The sequence below is a fragment of the Lepisosteus oculatus genome, chromosome 8 (assembly GCF_040954835.1).
Source record: "Lepisosteus oculatus isolate fLepOcu1 chromosome 8, fLepOcu1.hap2, whole genome shotgun sequence".
NCBI lineage: Eukaryota > Metazoa > Chordata > Actinopteri > Semionotiformes > Lepisosteidae > Lepisosteus > Lepisosteus oculatus.
This window is the reverse complement of record NC_090703.1, coordinates 4541030-4566299: the sequence shown is the minus strand read 5'-3', so window position 1 is coordinate 4566299 and position 25270 is coordinate 4541030. Positions and strand designations below refer to the sequence as shown.

Below are 25270 nucleotides of genomic sequence, written 5' to 3'. Positions count from 1 at the left end.
CAGTTTGGCTACAGGCAGCAGAAGTCGAGCTTGTCCTGGTACTGAAGGATGTCTCTTTCGCTCTTCTCTTGATAGCAGAAACTACATGAAGCTTTCATCAAATGTCACACATTAATAATACCGCAGGCATCATTAAAAACTGTTTGGCTAGTGAGGCTGAAGTGTTTAAGCAACAGCCTAAATGTATATTTGTGCAAAGAAGAAGAATAAATTTACATATCAGCAGTGCCTCATGAAGGATGGGTAAATATTCTGTTTATCTCTCATTGTCATTCCATCCAGTTTATCTAAATACAGGGTTTGCCATATCATTACTGCTGAGGTGAAGTTATTATATGGCAGGCTAACACCATGACCAGAGGCGATTTACACATGTAAATAAATGTTTATGTATCTCACAAAACAGGACTACGACACCACTAATCGGGTAAATAGCAAGGGACTTTTTAAAATCTTTCAGTGCTTAGAAGATCAGATTCTTACAGGAGGATAACAAAGACGAATTCAAGGTTTTAAATGCAGTAAAACACACACAGAAGCATGAGATCTGCACACACATCTTTGTTACAAAGGCATCCAGTTTTCTAGTATTACTCTCTGTCATCTGCGCTCTGCTTGAATAAACATATACATAACACAACAGAATCTCTCCACTGTGCTTCTTCCAGTGTGACAGAAGTACTTTGCATTTCTTTAATTCTTCCAATTTTATATTACACAATTCAAATTTTAAATAAATACATTTCTGTTTCTGAACAGCCACCAACAACTGTGTATTTGTTAACAGGAGGGGCTGGTAGTGGACATCTCTGTGAAGCTAGAAAAAGTCTTTCAAAATACTAGGTGCATTGCTGAAGTCAATAACAAAACACAAAGTGAAAAGTACACTTTGTAAAAATAAATTTCTGAACCAATTTATAGCTCCCACAAAGTGAAAATGTTAAGTGTTAATTTGTTTCAGAACTGCAGCCTTTTAGATAAGAAATAAAGGTGATATCATATCAAATGCACATTTAGAAAATATCAGCAAAAGCAAACAACCTCTCAACTGTGCCTTTGACAGCAGCAAAACCCCAAAGTCTCTGTGCCCTTTAAAATCACCTACCTGCTTGCTGATCTTCGGCTCCTGCTTCAAAACTTGTTTGACTTAACAATGGATTAGAGCCTGCCTCCACCTTTTGGAAACTTAAAAAACAAACAAATATAAAAAACATTGCAAACAAAAAAGAAAATACATAACCTGAAGTCTATTACCATGGAGTGAAAAACTGGGCATATTTATGTATCATTTTCAAAACAAATTAAAATGTATTACATTTCTTAACTGTGTGTTGCAAATGAAGGAGAGCGAATTTTAGAATACCGATTTAGCATTTAAAGTGCTCACCATGAAAAGTAGCTCTATTAAATATAAATCATTGATTAAATATTAAATTACCTACTAAATATTCTTATCAAAACTGCATATGGTCTGATGTGAGAATAAATTTTTCACATCAAGCTGGTTTCCATTTTTTATGACATTTCACCCATTTGTTATTAAGCTCTCTCTGCCTACGATACACTGCGGATTCCCCATCCTCTCACAGGATTTTAACTTAAGCAGGTTTTTAATGCCGACTTCACCATTATTAAATACAGCAATAGCACAAGGACAAACAACTAGCCAAGAGAACTATAGTGTGTTTACAGAAGTCACCTGCTGAACTATGTTCACTGTGGAGCGTTTGGACCTCACATTATAACTGGGCCTTGGTAAAAAAAAAAATTGGAAGGAATTTTCTAAGGACGTGTTGGGTGAGAATTCAACTGCACGGAGCCTTTTAGTACGAAAGATATATTTGCCTTTAAGTCATCTCTCATATCTGTGGCAGACCTCTACCTCCAGCTGGCCCCGTGCCGTTCTCAGCAGCTGACCCAGGTAGTAATGGCAAAGTGGTACAAATAAACAAGGGCTTAGGGGACTGGGGGGAAGCCTGCTCCCGTCACTGTCTCCAGGCCACAAAGAACAGCACCTCTGGCAGCCACTGGCCTTTCGGGCTACAGCTCCTCTCCACGAAAGGGGCACCCGTCCTCTGGCCCTGTGACATGTTGGGCTTTAACAGGAAGCCAGGTGGCCTATTAAAAAGGATTCTAAAAAAATGCAGACGACCAACAACTGTATGTAGAATGTTACAGTAAAAAGGGGATTTGGAAATGTACTGCTCTTTAACCAATTTTATAGTCTCGTAAATGCGGTAGCTTTCAATGTGCACTAAGAACAGAGGGAAAACACTACCTATTTCTGCTGCTTTCCTATGAAATTCTAGCTTCTCATCTTGAACTAGCTTTTAGGCTTAAATCACCTGATTACAAGTGACGTTACTGTTGTCTTTTGTTAGGCTGGTGTTACAACAGACCAATTGGCGAATACGTTGTGTTTCAGTGCAGGTTAAGCAATATTGAAAGGTTGCTGCCAACTTTAACTCTGCTTCCTAAAATCAATAAGGGAAGTGGTATGTCACCGAAAATAAACAATTGTATAATGTCTAAAAAAGTGATCAAACGGCACTAACCGAATAAGCTCTGAAATAGTTTCCATCTAATGCCATTTAAATAATATTTCACGTGGCTTAAATCAAAGGATTTAGAAGTGAGATAAAGTTTATACAGCCTTTCAATTCCCATGCTTGCTTCAATCAATCTAATTGTGGTGGATATATACATCAGACTATCAGCCTTCACTTATTTTCAGTCAAACTGACATCACTAAGGACATTTGAACAAATGTTACAGGACAGTCTCACATCAACAGTCGACCCCTAGATCACACCAAGGCTTAGAGAATTAAAACTAAAATCTCAAAGTCACATTATTGACACAATGCTTTAATTTAGTAACACAATACCAACAAGTATGCTACTCTTTACCTCAGATCTGAATGTTGCAATAGCTTCTCTTTGAAGTGGTATTTTAGCGTAGTGGGCAACCTTTGTTTCAGCTCCTCATTTACTTTGGGATTAGCTGAAATATAAGGGGTTATTATTAATTTAAAAGAAAATGCATTTCACTCCAGGCAGCCACAGTATATTACTTTTAAAAAGGTTAGTATTAATTATAGGCTTTTCACTACGTTCACTACGTTTTATGGAGAATAAGAGAAAAGTGATCTTTCATAACCTCTTGAGTATTACAAAACAAGACAGGCAGCCTTAATGTGCTGAGCGAAATTGTGATTTAAATCATAATTTTATCCCTCCATGATGTACAGTCATTCTACCTCACCATTTACCGAGTTAATGAATGCCAGCAATTAACAAAACGTAATCCCATTGCGCAATCATTTTAATGCTTTTAGCACTCAGAAAAGTAAACATCAAATTAATACTGCTCAAGCCATATCAGATCCTTGTTAGCAGCAAGCAATTAAAGTTCAGCTCCTCAGGTGTAATTAAATGATTGGAATGATTTAGTTCCATAAATGCAAGTTAATTCGTAAGCAAGCAACAAATAGACTGGGAGCAATTACAAGAAACATTGACATTCGAAGCAGAGCTTGTTGCTTCGCTATCGATAGACGCGGGAGAAGGTTGCCCTCTTGTGGCGATGTTTATAGTAAACCAGAAAGAGCTGTAGCACATCATAAATAAAAACCCTTCTTTTGATTTACAGTTAAAAAACTTTAAGCAATCCTTTAAGTAAAAGATTTACTTTATAGAATATTTTCTTATGTATTATATCATTTCTTCTACAAAAATAATAGAACATATATTTTCATTAAACATATATTCGTCATGATATAATGATTGCTTTTACCAGCACCAATTAATCACCAAGTACCAGCTGTACATAAAAGTATGTAAGACAAGGTGTTAAACTGATGACGTATTAAATAAGAGAACCCAAAGAAGTGTTCCAATCACAGCAATTATATGGAAACTGCTGAAATAGTTGGAGCTTCAAAACCATATGTTGCCCTGAAATGTGAAGCTGCATCATGAATGTAGCACAACATCGAGCATAATCAGCACACTTGTAAAAAAAATTAAATGTTCTAGACTCTTTGATCAGCCAGTTATCACCAACTTCTAGTGGTTCTCTCCTGTCACTTGAAAGTCTCAATTCCTACATTTCTAAAAAGGTTACACGCTATTTTGAGAAAGGAAAAAAGTAGAATGGAGTTTGAAATCTATACAGATCTATAGATATACAAATCTATAACAATCTATTTAAACTTGTATACATGCTGTATATCCCCTCCACACACACACATATATATATATAAAGCCAATGTTCGTAGTGAGTTATATATGTAGGTGTACAGAGGATATACATGCGTATACACATGGGTCCTGTCCTACAGGCCAAGCAGGCCTCAGGCCTGTCAGACTGGTCGGCACGACATCAGTAGCAGGGATAATTTGGCAAGTTCTTGGCCCCTGTATGAGGCCCTGCTCCGAAGGGTTCAAACCCGGCAACGAGCGCAACAGATGTGACTTAAAGAAGAGGCGTGGGCGAGCTGCTCTTCGCCTTGCAGTCCGTCAGCAGCCCTGGATCGGGCTCTGCTGGTGGAGCCGGCTGTCTCTCTGGGTGGCAGTGAGGGCAGATGCCAGTATTATGTTATCTCTGCGTTGTAAGCCAGCACGCGCCAGCACCACCGGGTGCAGTCGGGCACGAACAGACAAGCTACTTCTTCTAGGGGGGACCTGCAGGACTCCGCTAAGCCTCCCCCTGTGATGCTTTAGAACAAGCAGCAGCTTTTACAGGCACTAGCATACGACTAAAGGAGACGCAGGCACATAGATATTTGAGCTTTCCACACATCCCCGTGCTCAGCTTCACTGGTGCGGAGTAGGCGGTCCCCTGACATGTGGTGGCCAGCTCCCCACATGAGGCTCTGGCCGAGCACAAGCTGGTGTCCGAGTGTCTGGTGCTCGGAGATTAATTGCAGCACATTGTGGGCATAGAGCTTGCACCAGATCATTCGTGGATGGCAGTATAGTAAAATGCACAATAATGTGAATCTAAGCAACCTCGCAAATGTCTACAGAACTGGCCCGTGTTTTTCATGTTTTTGTGCCACATTGCCAATAGACGAAGGGAAATACAAAATGTTGTGCATCAAATCCACGTGTCTGGAGGATCTACTGACTCACAAATTCGTCTAGAAGTCCCCTTCACCTTGGCAGCACCAGCTCAAGTCTAACCTTCACCTAGTATCGATGACTGGGAGGTGTACAGTATCTGCCGTGATTCCCAAATCTTAAGGACACTGGAGCCGTGACTGCAGAACTAAAGAAAGTACTAACGGGGTGCTCAAATCAGAACAGGACACATGGCACAATTAAAGCATTTGTTCAGCTTTACAGCCGACATATCCTGCAGTCGGACAAAGCCATCATATTCTTGCATGTGTTCTGTGTTGCTTAACTCAGAAATGAAGAAATATTGGTTATATACTAAAGCTGATTGCATACAGTAAGCTAAATACTTTTTTGACAAGTAGGAGTAATAAGACCGAAGCTCAGTTAGGTCTGGGAAACCTACATTCCTGAGTTTTGCTGCTATCAGAATGAAATAGTAAGTTCTTGTGTTGGATAGGGATTTGATATGCAAAAAGATTCAATATTGCCAGAAGTGTTCTGTGTTTTGAACAAAGCGAATAGTTTTTTTAAAATCTCTTTAGGAGATGAGTAAAAACATTGTAGGCTTACATTTACAATGGACCTAAACGTTTTTTATGAAGGTAGACAGTTGCCAGTTTTTGGTTGCTACCTTTTAAAAAAAACCCTGCATTAGCACAGTTGCACAATCGCTCTATAAATAGACTGAACTTAAAAGTAATCCTTGCACATTTTCTGTTCAAAAAGAAAAAGAAACCTGTTTCACAAGGGAAACATTTGAAACAAATTAAAAGGATTATAAAAAAATTAAGATTGTCCTTTTGGTTTTATTTGTTGTATAGCTAGAGACATTCAGCAAAATATTCATGTCCAATGTGTTCCTTGCAGTATCCTTAATAATACTGGTAGACTGATTAAGCTGTGAATTATGTTTTACATTTATGCACTGTAATATAGGTGTCAAAAGACTAAAAGAAATAATATATAATCATGATAATTTTGATAGGAGCATTCCACTGGAAATACAAATAAAATGTATCATTTTGATGCACAGGTTTTTCACACACCTCTTGGCAAAAACAGATAAAGAATGAACACTGGACTAATAATGTACCATAACTTATCTATTTTTCTAGGTATGCAATGCTTATAAGCCACTTTAATAGAAACAACCCAATTGATATTTAAAATACAATATGAACATCCAATTTGTTAAATTGGCTCTGTGGGTCAGCATTAAAATAAAGCTTCATTTACTTGTAGGAATTCTGTGGCTGAGAAGCAGTTATCAGCTAGTAGGTAGATCAACAAACAGATCTATAAAATGCACACAAGTCCAAAAGTCTTAGGTTTCTGTCTTTGCATGGGCCTGTTGAATGGAAGCAGTCAGGGCTGATTAACACAGCACCCCTGGAATAATTCAACCATGAACTGGACAGGAGTTAGATGCTTCTCTTTATAAGCTTTATATTATACTCTTTATAAGCCAATCGGAAACTGCTGGTTTACACTACAGAGACCATCACATACCTTTGTGTTTGGTTTGACAACATTTTATGTAGGGTGTCCAGAAAAGTAGCCTTAATTAGAAAACACCCGGGTTTCTTTGTAAAAAAAAAAAACATGCATATAAAAATCATTTGCAGGGTGATAAAATTCAACAAAAAACATATCTTCTTTCACTCAATCAAAACTCACAGAATTTTATGGCACGTTATACATACAAATTCACTAGTAATCCGTCACAGCTAAACCAGTTCAAAGTGACTTATTTACAGCAGCCATACCGAAAAAGAGGTCATATCCATTCACTCAACACAGCGCTTGATTTTTAAAACCATTAGATCCCTCATTTCAAACTTTTCTCACTTTTCTTTGTCCTTTACTGTCTTTCTGTGATTTTCATATTCTAGCTTTGTAGACTTTAAGCTAATTGCCTCTGTAGGCTACTTATTATTCATGTACAATTACTGCAGCGTAATGTGTTTAAATCCTTTTAAATGACCAATCATGCATCGTACTTCTTTAGAATGCCTTTGAAGTCTGTCAAAGATAGAATTTTTTAAAAAGAAAGTTCTAATTCCAATTTTGGTCAACCAATACTGGATTTTCTTTCCCCCTAATATAAACTAAATTCCATTAATTTTTTAAGCTGCGTTTAATAAATTCGCTCAGTGAAAGTTTCTAGATTCCACAGTCTGTCATTTGTATTCCAGCTGACTTTATGAATATTAATAACAGTGTTATCCTGATTAAATGGGCTTCATACAAAATCCCTATGAATCCTGAAGCTCAGCCTCCTCATTTTCCTTATTCTTTATGAATTTTTATTCAGACATTAATCTGGTGAAAAACTTAAAACAGGTTTAATTGTACCCTGTGCTTGCACTTCACAAGAAAATGCTGATTTGAATTTATTTTATGTATGTAAATAGATTTTCGTTCAGGATCTAAAACTGTATTACTCTAAGGCACCTGCCAGCTTTCTTTAATACTTCACTAAATTTTATAATTATAGCAGGTTGTACTGGAGGTAGCAGACAGAGTGAGTTTTCCTTAGGAAAAAAAAACTGCCTTGTCTCTTTTAAAACACACTCTAATAAAAAAATCTTTGATGCATTTTCATTTATGCAATTTATAATTATTTTCTATCATTCTAACACACAAAGCAGCATGTCAAGTGCACAAGGTGGTTTCCATAAAAATTGTATTTATCAGAAATCTATCAGAAATGTAACAAGGTTTATTTTTCCCAGTCAATACGGATTAATGAATTATCACAAATTAAGTGGGTTTAATTTGAAGGGTTAGGGAACATGAAGACATTGCATCTTTCCTTGAAATACTGATCAAAAGCATCAAAAATACTATGGATCAATGTGTTCCTAAGGGGCTCTTAACAAGGCTAACCTTCGCATGGATACACAAACTTTTTAAAAACCATGAAGATAAATTGAACCCTAAATGTAAAGAGTAATATAATATCTGCGACACACCTTGCTCATGGTCATTCATGAGGTTCCATGTTAAACAAACCAACGAGCTTGCTTGCTTGCTTGCTTGCTTGTTTTCGATCAGGGCTTCTTCACAGCTCAACAACACAACTTGCTGCTAGAACAAATACCTCAATATCTGCATTTCGGCCATTTACATTCACTCAAAGATATCATACTGAGTTAAGCTACAAATTGCATGGTTTCTGGTCGGCCCCACGTACAAATGCAGCACTCCTTGAGGAAAGGGTCACTGGACTATGCTGGAGAAACTGACAGGCAGCATTCACACGTTTCGATTTAACTCCACAGCGCATTTCATCGCACGCTTGTTCTGAATGAGGGCGGTGAATTTTCCCTGCAGGCTGATGTTTTCTTCTGTAGCTTCTTGCAAACCAGTACAACCGGCCACTCCAACTGGACTAACCACGCTCAATGCTGTCTTGTCATTTATGAGGGCAATACAACTCTAGGTAAGGAACAGATCAGCATTGCCCCTTGTTCATCAACAAATGGATAAGGATCACTGTCATTTGTACTTCATTTAGTAAATTGGGTGACTCTTGGCATTACATTTATCCTGCAGTTCCAGAGAGCACTATTTTAGTACATAACATAGTACCTCACACCTGAAGAAGGCTCCACAGCTGAAACGTTGTGGTTTCTCTCTTCTCTTTTCAGCATGGAATAAACCCATTACCTGTTCCTTTGCAGCCTGACGCAGCTCCCTACTTGAACTACTATAACACAGTATGCAAAAGGTCAGGGGAGTATACCCACATTTCCTCCTTCTGTCTTGGGTGCGGTCTCAGGGTTCAAAGCCATGAACAAAGACATGAAAAAAAATGTAACCGACAAGTCCAAAATCAGGAGAGTGTAACAAAACAAAACAAGTGATCAGACAAATTCCAAAACAAACAACGGGAAAATTAGAGCTATTTAAAGTGAAAAAAGAAAAAATTGTGACATGGCTTAAGAGGCTTTTTCTACAAAAATCTGCTCCTGACTTTTCATGTTTTGATACTTTTGAAGAGTGATATTTCTCCACTCACTAGAGACTTAACTACCTCATTAACACTTCTTATGTGCTTTCGACAGGTTCTACTGTCACAAATTGTGTTTCCCTAGCACACTCTGACTATAAAACATTCACCGGAGATATAGTGAACATCAACACAAACTACTGACAATAAAAGGAAATCGAGTGCAGCAGTTCAGGTATATGACTTCACAACGCAGTGTGTTTATTTCTGAAAACTTGTAACGGCTGGGTGCTAGTGTTTCAATTTACTAAGAAGAAGAAGAAAGGTAACCTTGGAATGATCTTCCTCTTTTTCAAGGAAAAGGGGAAGACCATTTAAAGATCCTGTAACGGACAGGATTTTTCCCAAGTGCATGCAAATGAGAATAGTTTCTCCATTGCCAAGAATCCTGAACTGGTTGAGTTAAATAGATGCAACCAGAAATTTTGAATATGAGGACAGCAGGAAGGTAGAAAAAAAAATGATCACCCCTTTGATCAAAACGCCCTGGATAAAACATTGACTTCTGTTCTGGATGAATCCGTTTTCAAATGCATTTCTAACACGGAAAGAACAGAAATTCTATGGCTGATCCAATTTACTTGAGCCTTCGGTGACGGCAATATGTAAACAATGAAGATAAAACTGAACATTTGTGCCTCTAATGGACTTTGTAAGTGTTATTATTTTGGATTACTTACTGACCTTAAAAAATGTCTTACCTATAAACAGTTAAACAAAGATGTATACGATTACGTGTATGAAGAGCATGTTTACCTACAACTTAGTTTTTTGTCATGTGTAAATGATTTTCAATATCCAAGAGATAAGCCAAGGAGAAAAGAGGTACAGTATGTTCTAATAGGCCAAAGCTGTAAGTGTTCTCATGTAGGATTGGAGGCTAAGAGAAAATAAATGGATAAAGTGCTTCCTCTGTAGCAACGATGCCTAACTTGTTTTTCAACTGCCAGTGAATTCAAAGAAACACACCAAGAAAATCTGCCTGCACTTGCAGCACCCCCACAGTCCTGTCATCCCTAGGAGAACGAGAGGAAGGCCATTATGAGGATTAGAATTTTGCCTTTACGTTTGTCATTGGTCAGCAAGATATAAAACTTGCCCGTTTGCCAGTACAAATAGCGATGCTTCCGCAAGCCGATACTTGCGGTTTACTGTATTAAGGCCACCAAGACTGAAAAAAAATAGCTAGAATGAATTTAGAAAGATTAGCCATTAGCTAAATCAGTGTCATGATTGGGCTTTCCTTGGTAAATAAACCACTTATCGAATGGAATAATCCCACAGAGATGGAGCCATGTTTATTTGGCACATCCTGGCTTAAGACGCAGTGCCAAAATACAGCACAGCAACAACCAAGGAAAAATGCCATTTTATGCAGGGATCATTCAGTAGGTTCTTCCTTATTCCTGAACCATTATCGCACAGCCTGCGCTTTCCTACTAAATCAGACAGCATTTTAAAATTCACACTCTGGCTTGCTGCTTTGTCTGTCTTGGAATGCATTTCATAAAACTGGTCCCTGGAGGACCACTGAGCCTCATCATGGAGATGGTTCTGGTGCTTCAGATAGTATTCAAAAGAACTCAAAATGCTTGAGTGGGTTGTGGGTTAAAATCCCAGCTGGAAAACTGCTGGTGTAAACTTGAGCAAAGTTTTTCAGTAAATGCAATGCAATATATATATAGGTCTCTAGGTAAATGAGCATTTGCTCTTAATTGACTTACCAAGCAAACAATTAAGAAACAAACCTACACTTCCAGAGGACCAGTACCACCAAAGAACATAGTGGAAAAAATAGTACCGATACCCGGCATATATTACAAGAAAATAGCACTAATAACAAACAAAAATAATATTCTTAGTAACCTGCAGAGTTTCTTTTAAGCAAATGTAGGAAACCAACATTGAACCATCAAAGTCATACAAATTACAAAGTCTAAAGTTAAAAAATTGGGTTGTTGAAGTTTAGATGGAACAGACTACATGCATGCACACACGTCCAATATACAGTACAACCAGATACGACTCTTGCCTTAATAAGGAGACTGAGACCCAATACACAAAGGCCCTCTTAAAGCATTCACATGTTAAAGGCCGTGTTTTAAAGAGACTTTTTTAAGCACTTCGTCAATTTGTAAATGTAAATGATGCCTCTGAAACTTTCAACCAAAACATTTTTACTCCCTCTTTTTTCACTTTAGTTACCTGACCTCAACAGGCCAGTCAATCACAGCACAGGCAGAAGAGATCTGGCTGAACTATCTCAGATCTATTATAAAGACAATATACATGATGAGACTCACTGATCCATGTGCATTAACAGAAGGTGCAGTGAAATGACCTGTGATTCATGGGATGAGTGCTTAATTTTCTGCGGATCCATCTAATTTCATCTTTATAACCATGAAATCCAGGAGCGGTTTTCTAACGCGGGGAAGCATCCCATTTGCACTGAGACATCTGCTTCAGGCTAAATAACTCAGTGCAAGAGCAACCTCCTGCCGACGAAGGAAGATCAGGCCCTGAATATCTTAGGGAACAAATCTCACTCTCTGCGTCAATGCAGAAATGAAACTGCTCAGCGTGAAGTCTTATTTAGAGGCATCAGTACGTATAATTTAACTTTAATCATAAGACATAAGTACCACATAAGCAACAATTTCTTTTCCCCGTTCAAAGGAAATACAGTGAAACTTCTGCAACAGCGACCATTGTATTACAGTAAAAAAACACACAAATAGCAGTCTCCCCTAATTTATGCATCATGTAGAAGCAAGTTTTAAGGAAAGATTTAGGCTTCAAAATCAGTGTGACATTTGAAACTGCATTCCCATCAGACAAAACCTATTTGGGAAATATGAAGTAAGCACTTATACATTTTTAATATCACTAAACAAAATAAACTGATCCACAATTAATTGTTTAGTTGCTTGCCGACATGGATGTGGTAGAAACTGTGGAAGTGATGTTTCCCAGACAGCCAACAGCAAGAAGATTTTCTTCTAAACGTCAAATTCTACATATACCTTTTCCATCCAAGTCTTCTGTTCCGAGGATGCTTAAATTACATATTTGTAATAAAATAATGAATGTGGCCAACTTCACTCATTCTTTTTAACATCCTCAATATTTTAGCATAGCTTTTTATCAACTCATTTCCCCCGGCCTTGGAATAAGTTGATCCTCTTGGGAACTTTTATTTAAGCAACATACTGTTACTTTCTGCAACAACATGAGCAAAGTTCAGTACATTATAGTGCTCCTGACAAGACTGGAGTAATTATGCAAACTACACCCAGAACCCTGAGAGTGTGAAAGGAAATCGTAATACTTTGTCTAATCCAGGTAAGGGCTGAATACACTAATTGCACAACCAATTAAAGCAGAAAATTCTTCTGGACTAATTGCTGGGAAATAATCCTGTGGGAATCCTGTTCTGATTCTGTAGACCCAGAAGATCTTAAAGGATACCCATAAATCTTTCATCAATTCGCTACGGGATTAATAAAGTATTATCTATCTAAATCACTGATTCTCGTGTTCTGATCAACTCAATGGGTTAATTGCTTGATTTATTTCAGGATTGACCAACTGTGGTCCTTGTGAGCTATTCAGATTTTTTCTTCTTTCTGATCTTGGCAGGGTCTCCAGACTACATAGCTATAGAGTACAAATCACCTGCTACAGTGGTCAAATTAAATTTAGGAATTGATGATTTAAGGTGACCTATAATCTGAAAGTATTTATATACTGTATGTAGCTGGCCCCTCCACTCCATTTAAATGGAGTGAAAACAGCGCTCTGAATGTGAGAGCTGACTAAGAAAACCAGAATCTTTATTTCATTAAGTTTTTTGTGCCTAAGTTAACTATCGAAAACGTCCCACAACATTTTCCAGGTAAAAAGAAAATAAAAAGATTAAAACTTTGCTGCACAGCCTTAATGATAAAATAATCCAGCGACCTAAAATTATTCTACTACAAAAATATTTAAAATATATAGACAGAAATTCCCAGTTCTTTCTTAGGATTAAATACAAACTGCTCTTATCAATTTAGCTAGCAACTGAACAAATAAGGATAATCTGATGTATAATTAATGTAATTAACATCTTATTATATGCATGTAAAATTTACATCACAATTACCTACAATGATAAGGTTTAACTGTTACATTTTTTTAGAAAAAAACATGACTGTAACAACATTATCTTTTATAATGTAAATAATTATTTTGATTTTAATAAAGACCAGTTTTGTGGGTCAGTTGTTTATAGTGACATTCAGCTGAATGTCCAGTTAAGCCATTAAGAGCTAAAGTGAGTGCCATTTTATTTTCTACAAAATTTACAAATGCAAATGGAGCATTGACCTTAGAAATCCTGACTGAGAGATAAATAGAGGTATTAACCCAAGAGAAGAGGTTTCTTCCATGTTTTTCAGGGTGCACACATGTAATACACTCCCATTTTACACCAACCTGCTGACCAATAGCACATACAGTAACAAACGTTTTTGCAGAACTAAGTTTCTCCAACATTTTATTTCAGTCTTCTAAATAACAGAAAATGTAATTCCAAGTAGATAAAAATATTACAAAAGGGCAGATAATGAACTGATAGAAACAAGGATTTTTATCTTCTCAGGACATGTATGTTAGGGGATTGTTTATCAGTTTATATTTTTGAAACAGCAAGATTTTTCATGATCTTGCACCATAGGAAAGCCACAGTAATTGTAACAGCAAAGCAAGTCTAACCCAAACATGGAATTAAACATGTCTGAAAGGATGACACAAGGACAGAAGAGGACTTTCTCAGGTTTTTGAACCAGGTTGGAATGTTGTGGAGCGCTGAGTTGAACTGGTATATGCTATATAAACTTCCAGCTGATACAATGTAAACCACCTCCACATACACTAAGCATCATTTATCATGCGAAACAAAGTTTCATTGTACTTGAAAGGCCCAATTAAGTACAACATCATGACAGGGGAATGGAACTTTTATGATTCATGCTAAAACTCTGAATAGCCTCTTTCAGATTACCTGAAAACAGACAGGGAGGAGTTCAACATTTTAAGAGGAGGTTACCATGCGGTCAAACTTCGTTCTTGCGCTGTGGCTTTTGTCAATACAAATTTTCATTTCACCCTGATAACCAACGTTTTGCAATAATTTTTGCAAAGGTCTTTGAATAGTTAGCATTGGCTCAGGCTTTTAACATTTTATTTGATGTTTTACACTGGAAGGTTTACAGGAGACACATAATCTTCCAGTTGTTATTCAGGTTTTTCTGGCGGACAAATCACCCTGTTTTCAAAGTTAGAAGAAGTCAAAGTTTATAAGCCCAGGCTGAAAAAAAACTGACAATCCTTCACTTTAATTTTCAGAGCCCGCAGGAGGAAGATACTGTATTAGTAACTTTATTGATCTGGGGGTTCCAGATTACAAGTATTGAGTGCTGCCAAAACTTCATTCTCCTTTTCTCTCAGGTCTGTTCATCCAGCTGTAAATATGGCAGCAATGAACTTTTATCAGGTATAAAGCAATTTAAAAGACTGGATTTCCATTAATAGCTTCAGGTAAAGAAATAAAACATTGTGATTAACTGATGTTTTTAAAACCAAAAGATGAAACAATGTGAAGCAATTGATTATGTCAGTGTAGATGGCATTCCCAGCTGGCATTTAACTTTTGTTTTCCTAATCTCTTCTTAAAACACCTTTTTTTGTATGCTTTGCCATGAACGGGAACACAAGGAGAATAAAGTGTCTTTCGAACTGGTGAATGCAATGCGTGCTTCAACCTGTCGTGCAGCAGTTCATTCTAACAAGTGTGAGACAAAAGACGGAGTTCTAAAGCAAACAGTCTGCAAACATTCCGTGATTCTTGCAGAGAATATTGATGAATCCGCAATTCGGCAATGATCCCTAGGATATCATAGGGCCTACTGCGAAGTATGCAGCTGCAGAATACGTTAAAAGAAACAGGTTCAGATAGTGTGTGAATTTTGTTTTCCCACTCACAGCTTCTTTACTGGACAGAGACAAACCAACAGAAAACAAAGAGAAGTCACACAACCGTGTAGGAAACCTCCAGTGGATACTGCAACAGGAGTAGCTCAATCGGTATTTATCAATACAAACAGTATTTAATTCTAAGATACTATTTCCTTGTGCCATTAATAGAGAATACCTAAGAAATGCAATAAGGTGGTGACAAAGTGAGAAAAAAGGAGAAAATGTAAAGGATTCGAGTTATCATCTGAGTTTAAGTATTAGAAACAGCAGTAAATGCTTGAATTGCACCTTTTTTAAACAGTTACAGCACATCTGTGGTTCACTGTCAAGTCAGTTGTGTCTATTTTCTGCTCTGAGTAGATGGCTAACTGCAGGTAGTTGGAAACCAAGTTCTGTAGTGATTAGCAAATGCTGTTCATCAAAAGACAGCCAGGACAGCAAAGAACGTAAACTGTTAATCCAGAGAATTATCTGATATGAGAGCTCATCTATCTTGCCTATTAGCACAGCATCTTGCTTACTTAATCCATTTTACCCATGAAATCTACTGTTTTTCAAAGCTGTTTTTCACAGGGAACAGCAAAATAATTGCTTGCATTGGAGGTGTTTGTAAAGATAAGTAGAAATTGCCCGAGAACCATTTTTATTTCATAAGAAAATTTGGAAAGCTTTTTTGTAAAGTTATGCACTTTAAGTCATCTCCCTCTTTAAGAAGGGATCGCAAACATAAATCAATTTGGTGCTATGACTAATTTAAAAGAATTACCAGTTGAATGGTTAGTATTAACAGGCATGTGGTGCCATTCAAAATTCCTTAAGAGCAAAAGGAGTCTCATTCTTCTTTCTTTTTCTTTTGCTTTCTATGCTGTTGGACCCATCTGACCAAAATGTATCACTGGTAGGACGCATTTGTCCACAAAACAGACATTTCTAAACTACAAGAAAAAACATACAAGGCACCTATTAAAAACATCTGAAACATCTGCTCCTGATTCCTTCTCATTTTGTCCAATTTGTGTTCACCTGGTGCTCCAAGTCCATTGTAAAGCCCCAAGACAATACATGTGGCTGGCTGAGTCAAGACTGTCTTAAGAAAAACCAATAAATCCGTAAAAATCTCCTAACTTCACTAATACCGTAGTACACAACTTGGTGGTCTGAGGGAAGAGAAAGCTTTTACTTTTCTTGATGCTGAAAGATAAAATGTTAATATGTTAATGTCGTGTTAATAAACGAAGACTAAAATATTCCTGTGCATACCTTTAACTAACACAGCACTACAGCTGCCTGCTGTCAGATGCCTGGAGTGTTTTTCTATGAATGTAAAAAAAACTGACGGAAGAGCCACCAGTCACATTGTCCTCAGGAGACCACCCGCTGAGGAGATGGGATGGAGTTTCCATCTCCTTGTCTACCAAGCTTGGCATTTCTGTCATGTTATTACATCCAGCAGAGCTTTAACTGCATCAAACCATGTCACGCTTTTCTGTAAGGTGAACCAAGAGCTATTGGAACTCACTTGAACTAGCACAACAGCTTGAAGAAAATACTGGGCAGCTTGTGAAACATTTAAAAACAAATGGATACAAATAAATGCCCATTATAAGAATTAAGTTTTACTTTACAACATTTATAACAAGATACTAAGTCTTTCTTTCCACATTCCCATGGAAAAATTAACTTGTGGAAGCTTGTTTACAGAGGTTACATTTATATAGCAGATTTCATAATGACGTCTCACTTAACAAAGCAAATTCAACAGTTCAATGCTATATTTTAAAGATAAACATCGCATGATATAATCTTCACCCATGCCCTCATTTGTAGAATGCTCTACTATATGAGAGCCACAGTCTTTTGTACTCTCCACCGAACAAAGGAAAGGTGTCACTGTACTTATACTGAGTCATAGGCTGTTTCAGAAAGTACTTGAGTGTTTACTGCTCATCACTCAAAGCTTTCAATAGCACTTTTTCACCGGGTATAGCAGCACTGAGAAATACAGAGTCCACAAGTACCTTTGTAACAACTGTTTCACTTAAGGAAAAAATAAGATCTTTCAGTGCCAGTCAAGAATTCCTTCAAAAACCTCAGATTATTTTGAGAATGTCCTGTGCCTAAAATAAACCTGAAAGTATTGTAGCAATTTCCACTTGGTCACCCACTGATGACAGACACGCTGGAAGCCAGGAAAAGGCATGTGTGAGGATGAATCTGAAGAATTTCTCTAGTATAACAAACAATAAAGGGTGGAAAGAACTAGTCTGGTTTTCACTGTGGGCTCTGTCTGTGAGTGGATGGACATATCTAAGTACGCCTTACAGTGAGAGTGCATTCTTTAGTGCTTGTGGTTACACTTTCTCTTCTTCTCCTTATCCCTGCTTTTAACTGATGGGAGATCCTTACAACACTAAAACCACGCACAAGACTTTTGCATATAAATAGCACAATCTCCTTTGTTACCATGCTTAAGTCGAATTTAAACAAAGAGAGAAAAGGGTCACAGCCAACAATTATTCAAGTGTTTCACAAAACAGTCAACAATTTCTGCTTACAGCACATTTACAGTAGGTCATGTAAACTTATATAAACATTTAGGACAAAACTATAATGCTGCCATCTTATTCTGGGGGTTGAAAAGTTAACATTTATCGATACAAAATATTAACACCCACAAAACCAAATCTCTAAATCCTGAGTCTGGAAATATCAGCCTTGGCAACTGACCCTCAAAAATAATCTTAATTATTTTTGAAATAATGATTAACAGTGTTTTGGATACTGATGATTTCATGTGAATTCAATGAGAAAGAAAACGCCCTGAAGATTAATGCCAAATTATTTGTGGTAATTGCACTGTGTATCTTTCAGTTTGACCTGTGAAACTGGAACAGACATATTAATGGTTCAGATAGGAGCAGTGAAGTGTTCTGGGTTTTAAAAGGAATTAAGAATTCATTTTAAGGCCTGCTAATGATGAATGACCTCATTCGTTAATTGAGGAGGATTAGAGCTCATCAGCACCAGACACAAAGGCACACAAAGACATTGTTGAAAAGGTTAATAATGATGCATTAAATCAACCTTCAAACCACATTAGAAACGATCAGAATCACTTCTGGTGGCGATATCTGGAAGCCTACTGCCGCCAAAGCCCTGAAAGAAAATGTTTGGGTCTGTTGTATTTATTAGAACGACAGTCTTCAGGCGTGACTGACAGGGCCTGACTCTCTGTTAGGATTAGCCCGATGACTGATGGAGAGTGGGGCAGAGCCAACAGGATATGTGCAGGATGTACTCGCAGTCGCTGTCTCCGCCCCAGTGCCAGAGACGTGAGGTGCTCAAAGGAACTGTCCTTGTGACAAACGGACAGTGCTGGAGGGTTCGGAAGAATCCTGCTTCCCTGTTTTCAGGGTAACACCACAAGGATGTAGCGGTTAACTAGATTAACACCAGGATGTTGCTCTATCCCAAAAAAGAACCATGCTGAACAACCTTAACGCAATACCTGTAATTCAGAAGATAATAAAAAGAAACTAATGTTGTTCCTTGTTGTTCATGAGCTAGACAAGATTGAGCCCCAGAGGTATACTCATATTGGGGATCTTGTTTTCCTGCGGTAGACATGATTGCTCAAAGCATGTTAAAGAAAACCTTGATATTTTACCACTAGGCGTCAGATGTGTACAGTTTAGTCATTTTTTATTTGGTTTTGAATTGTGTCCACCAATGTTACAGATTAATGAATTTCCTAAAATTGCAGTGAATACAGAAATCTCTCTACCTTTGTTTTAAGCAGGCATATTGAATTAATGCCCTGCTGCTCCAGCGGTGTAATTTACTGATTTATTTATTGGAGCAAATATTGATTTCTGAACCAGGTAGTACTACTTTAACAGTGCTACGGAATATCTATTAAAGCCACTGAATACTAATTTCCCCTTAGGTATGAAGGTGCTTGTCATCATGTGAGCAACTTTTCTCAAATGTTAAACTAGGTGACTCACCCATTAGTTGGACAGAGCACAGTAACAAATGCAAATCTGTGTTTACTTTGCAGATATCCATCAAGGATGTGTAACTGTTTCGAATGTGTGAAGGATCCAGCATCAGAAATACTAATGGTGTTGAAAATCTGCCAAACCTGTATTCTGTTTTACAAGGAAGAATGCCACAGTTTACAGGCTTCATTTTAAATGTCAAACACTGACCCCACAGGCATTTTTTATACGCGAGCAAAGTCTTGAAAACATTTGACTGAGCATCATATGATTACAAAGTTGTTTAAAAGCAAACTTGCAATGCACTGGCAGGTTATAACAAAAATAATTGTACATTAGAGAGAGAAAAGGGTGGCATGTTTCAAATCTGATGAGCAATTTTACAACTTTTCAACAACAAGTCTTTATAACTGATGCATGTTTTGCAGAAACATGCCAGAGAAGTCTGTGAGAAAGAGTGAAAAGGTTATATTGAAAATATTTCAAAGATACCTGCACTCTCTTGTGGCCCCTAAAGGTATTTTTACTAAAATTATGATGACCCTTGCAGCAGTTTTACAAGGTTAACATAAAAAAGGAAAAACCTGAAAATTTTGACAATTTAACAAGCTGAACCATGAAATTGGTGACAATCTTAGTAAATAAAACCTGTACACCTGATATCTCATCAAGACTAGCAAAGATTTTTCCAGTTATAGTACTCGTTAATCTGTTTTATTGTGAGAAACTTCCTTTGAACTGTAATCCCTGTGTGTTCATTTTCTAATAAATGCAGGAAACGTTTTTTTTATGTAAGCATCTTCTTAAATATACTGCATATAAGCTAAACTGATTCACTTGGAAGATTTTTCTATTCAGGAGCAAGCAGTACTCCTGTATGTGTAAGAATGTATAATTGACTTGGCCTGCCCATATTCTTGAGCATTCTCCGGCTTGCATACTTGAAACACTACAGAATTACTACACTTAAAAATACCACCCTCAAACTGCTTTAAAGACATTAACAGGAATGGAATAACCTGTCATATTTTACACAGGAAAAATAATGCAATGACTGTGATGCAATTTAATTAAGAAAGTGTCTTCTGGCCCCTTAGATCTAGTCAAGTAAAGATGCCTTTCAGGCTGATTCTGTATTAATAAAGGTGTTTAGTCAAAATAAAATGCCATGTTTATAGCAACACTAATCACACTGTCATGCAACGCATCATATTAATTATATGACCTGTGAGTGGCATAACACAATTCATCATGGGAATGGACCTCAACAGGATGTCCATGCTACTTAGCTCAATTCAGATCATTAAGAAAACCATACAAATAAAAATAATTGCACTTAGAATGATCTAAACCTATATAATAAAGTTTTCTCTTAGCAAAATCTAATAGAAGTCTCCCTACAGGCAAAACACTTACAAATAAAAAAGAAATACTAGAGAAATGAATCATTTTACCATCTAATGCTGCATAAATTCATATGCCATTGTTATGCTACCAGCCAGCATTTGCCAACGGTTCTGTGTAAATGAACTGTTCAAATGAAAAAGGTGCTAAAAACCGCCCACTTACCTTTGTACATATCAATACGCAAATCTTTCAGGTTTTGATTTTGCGTCTGTAATACAGTTCTGGGCTCCACTTTGCACTCTAAGGATTCCGTCCTTTATCACAAGAAACAAAGAAACAAAGCGTCACAATTATTCAACTAATTTAGAACATCTGTTAATTCAGCACAGTGCATGCATAGTGCTGGTCCTATCACATTCAGACGGATATAATGAAAAGTTTAAGAAAAAATTTTAATTCAAGAATGAAAACGTTCTATACAGCTGGCTAAACAACATCAAAGAGAGAGTGATTATGGCAAAGCAAAATAATTACAGAAGAGTATTTGCAGTGAAAATGTTAATTAATATTGTCATAATATCACACCCAATGGCTAATGATTTAGAAAAAGGTCATTTCAGAGAGGGAAATTAACAGTTAATTAATTAAAATTATACACCTATGAATTTACTGCAATTTATGCATCTCGATTTTTAGAGAAAAAAAATGACACATAGGGTCTGACAACAACCTACATAGCCAGTGTGCTACAAGAAACTTTTAAATAACTTCTTAGTTTTTAATTGAGTGAGACAAGCTTATCACATGAACATCTTAACAGATTACAAAGCGGTTAGAGCTAATCTCTCTCATAACAAAGTATAGAGAAAGCTTAAAGAAGGGTTTAGATAGTGTACATTTCGCACAACCAAGATATCAAAAAAGAAGATGAATGAAAGAGAAAAAAAAAGAACAAAAACTGTTTAGAAAAATCTGATTTCATTACAAGTTTTGCAAAAGAAGACCAAGTTTGCATTTCACTGCTAAGCATTGGAGCGGGCAGGAATATTGGCTTGGTGTCTCTCCCTCTGGGAAAGAAAGCTCTGTGTTCTTTCCAATTCTGCACTCTGACCTCTTAATTTTTAAAGATTAATAAATAGGTCAAGGCTTCCCCCTAGAGGGAAAAGAGAAAAATAACTACGAAAGCATGGATGATGAGGAGTGCCATACTGCCTCATTCGCTACCAATTATCGGAAAGCTTCTCAGTTCTGGTACAGGCCACAGCAAGGTGTGATTATGCCCTGTGTGGAATACAGCACCCACACAGTCAGGGACAAGGACAATGACCTTTCAGAAACACCAGCTCACCTTGACAACACATCTTTCGGAGGTGAGAAGAAACTGGGGGACAAAACTGAACATGCAAACTCCACACAGAAGATGCCCTAGCTGGAACTGAGCTGTGAGGCAGCAGCGTTAACTGCCATGACACAGTGCTCCCCTGCACCACCACGCTTCAGAGTCACTCTGTGCCCAGCGACTGGTGGCTCCAGTCCTTGAGATTCAGTGGGTTCCCTGGCACCTGTTTGTCTGATCTGGCATTTCATCCCGAGAGCAAAGTGTGAAGGTTTTCTCAGGCAATGAACAATGATGGAGTTTTTGCAGTCTTATAGGAAAACAGATTATGAGCATTTCCTAAATAATAATAATTCCTTACACTTATATAGCCCTTTTCTGGTGATGAAGCCAGTTCATAGATAGGAATTATTAGGAAGCCATGATTGGTAAAGGACAGGGGGAAATTTGGCCAGGATGCCGGGGTTACACCCCTACTCTTTTCAAGAAATGCCCTGGGATTTTTAATGACCACAGAGAGTCAGGACCTTGGTTTTATATCGCAACCGAAGGACGGTGCCTTTTTACAGTATAGTGTCCTATCCACTATAAGTTATGGGCACTAGGACCCATACAGACCGTGGGATGAGCGCCCCCTACTGGCCCCTCTAACACATCTTACAGCAGGAACCTTAATTTCTCCCAGGTCAACCATCCAGGTACTGGCCAGGCTCACACCTGCCTAGATTCAGTGGGCTAAGGAAGATAAAATCAGCATAAGGTTTAAACTATTTTCTTGGATAAACCTGTTAACTCTAGGGATACTCATTATCTAGTGCGGAGACTGACATTAGCAAACAAAACAAACCATTTTAAGAGCCATATTCGTAACCAGAAACCAGTCTTTGCAGGTTCCTCTCCGCTGCTCAAGCGAACAACAACATGTTCAATATCTTGTTTCTAAAACAGATTGTGGTCTGACATAACCTCTTCCTATGATCAGCAAAACGAAAACCATCTAGCTCTCTTTACGCAGTTTTAACTAATTGCAATATGGGGACACTGTACTTCATTCTTTATTTACCGACCACGAGGGTGTTATAGCAATTAGGTCGAATACTTTTCCTGTGAAACATTTACTGTTTCTTTTTTTTTTTACTTTATATAGCTAGGATACTTTCCAGAGAATGTTTAAAGTTTTCGAAAAACAAGAGAAAATAGTGATTTCACAACTGATGGAAAAATTAGGAGTGAATGAGAATGTTAAATACATTGACAGTATACACTATTAACAGGACAATCATATATAAAGTAAATGTAAAACAATAGCGCCGGGTGCACAGAAACAATGTTAGCTGTAAGAGAAAAAAAAACTGTGGTTAAGTAAACGTTGAAAAGTAAAAAATGTGATAACGTGCAATGCCATAAAGCATGCCTTGGATTGGGTGTAAAATACATGATGAGTGACAGCTGGACAGTCAACAATACAGGCGAGCGGAACACAAACGCGAGTCGCACAGACACGAAATTGCACCTCCGGTTCGACCTTCGCCGATACTCTTGGGTCAGGAGAGCCGAGGCGCCCTGTTACTGTTGCACCGGTCTCAGCCGTGCGTTTGAAGACCGGGACCAACAACAGAGAGACCACAGCAGCAAGCGCACTTACATTTCGGCAAGTTCGCCTTGCAAACTCGCCATTTTCCGTTTAACCCTCTGAAGGGCGCTGTGCAAGTCAGGAGCCCGGCTGCTAGCGTGCATCGGCCCAGCAGAGCCCTGTCCTGCTCCATGCCCGGGGGGTGTTTCTCACAGAGCAGACCCCCTGCCTCCCCCCCGACAGCGTCTCCAGCAGCACTGGGCCGAAGCAGAAACCGCGAGCACTTCCAGGTCACCGGCTGCGGAATTGTTCTGGAAACAATGTAGTTGTTGTTGTTGAGCACCTTTTATCTTTAACAATCAAATACGTGTCACCGTGGTCGAAACTTTCAACTCCCCCCACACCACCCATGCGGTTCTGATATTACCAACATTATTTTACAAAGTATTTTAATGAACGTCAGATGAACAGAACTCCCATCTGAGCCTGGTTGTGAAAACGAATATTCATTGGATTTGTTTTAAGTCAATTCTTCGTGAATTGCATTTTTTCTCTCTCACTCAATTCGTATTTTGGTAGGATATACAATGACGAATTATTTCAGCCTTCAGCTTTTTGCAAATATATGCAATATATGCTTCTTTTTTGCAGAACTATCGCATCGATTTCATATAAAACATAATTTGAGAACAGACACCTTTTTTTTCGCATTTCAGGTGGGTTTAATTTTTTAATGGGAGACAGATATTTAAAATGTATTTTTTTTAATCCTCCAGTGCATTATCCTATCCTACTTTATGTCCGTTTAAAAACAAAATCATACTTTTAACTTTTTTTTTCTTGGAACAGCGAGACACATCTACGTGCATCTATTTAAAAAAAGAGTTATTGAAAATCGTGTCATGAGCACAACGTCCGCGATTTCACAACTTGTAGGTTCTTCGACATGTGTACTTGTAGTTTTCTTGATTAAAACTGTAGTCACCTGTTTACACTTTGGGAAACAACAAACACAGCGGTACACATCACTTACCGAAAAAGACAGGTTCTCGAGCAGACCGATGGTGATTTTCTGTTTATATCACGGCTAGTAACTTCTATATATTATTATTATTGTTGTTGTTGTTGTTGTTCGGATTTGTGTCCTAACAGAGAAACTTTTTCTTCCGCTGATGTCACGTTTCCACTTGGGAAGACGACGAGAGAAAATGCCCTGGAGTGAGTGAGGTGTCTGGTTGCAGGCAAGTGGGGCGCTGTGAATCCTGAAGAGGGCAGTCGAACGCTTTGGATAAGGAAAGGGAAAGTACACTAGTCAGCCATTATTTGGGCTGAATACTTCAGCCACAAAAGTAAATGGTCTAATACTGCTCACCCTATCCATGCTTTTAAAGTTGAATTCCCTTTTTATTTGAATTCTATTAGAAATTTAAAGAATCAAAAGGCAATGGAGATATTTCCATACAATGAAAATATGTAAAAAGTATAACTTTTAGCTTGTCAATTCCCCTGGGTGTGAAGTGTCTATTTCTGTATCTATTTTAATATTCTGTCTCCTTTTTTTTGTATTTCTGGGGTTTCAATAAAAACTTATTGAAAATACTTATTTCAAAACTTATTGAAACGTATTTAAAAAACGTATTTTTAAAAAAGTACAGTAGTAAGAAATGAGGCGTATCTCCTTCTTAATCCACCTTAATGTTAACATTATGGGGGATTTGGTCCATCAGTAGATCTGAGCTTTTCCTTTGAATAATTATCTTGAATCTGTCACACTAGAACTAGCTTTTAATTTGCTTAGGAACATTCACAATACTTTACACATTTACATGAACTTACATTGCACCTTGGGTTAAA

General features: G+C 37.6%; 1 protein-coding gene across 3 annotated transcripts in view; it reads right to left on the bottom strand.

Moving 5' to 3' along the window:
- The window catches only part of mipol1 (mirror-image polydactyly 1), a 72428-nt gene extending 47786 nt beyond the window's left edge, over positions 1–24642 (bottom strand). Inside the window, exons 1-5 of one of the 3 annotated variants that reach the window (XM_015350581.2) lie at positions 24450–24642; positions 23489–23727; positions 20730–20821; positions 2910–3003; positions 1106–1185 (exon numbers count right to left, since the gene is read on the bottom strand). In XM_015350581.2, the coding sequence (XP_015206067.2) occupies positions 1106–1185; positions 2910–3003; positions 20730–20821; positions 23489–23580 (358 nt within the window). In that variant the 5' untranslated portion in view covers positions 23581–23727; positions 24450–24642. Of the gene's footprint in view, positions 1–1105; positions 1186–2909; positions 3004–20729; positions 20822–23278; positions 23455–23488; positions 23728–24449 lie in introns of those variants that run through there. The other 2 variants (XM_015350582.2, XM_015350583.2) reach the window with 2 other exon arrangements.
- Positions 24643–25270: the final 628 nt, after the last annotated feature.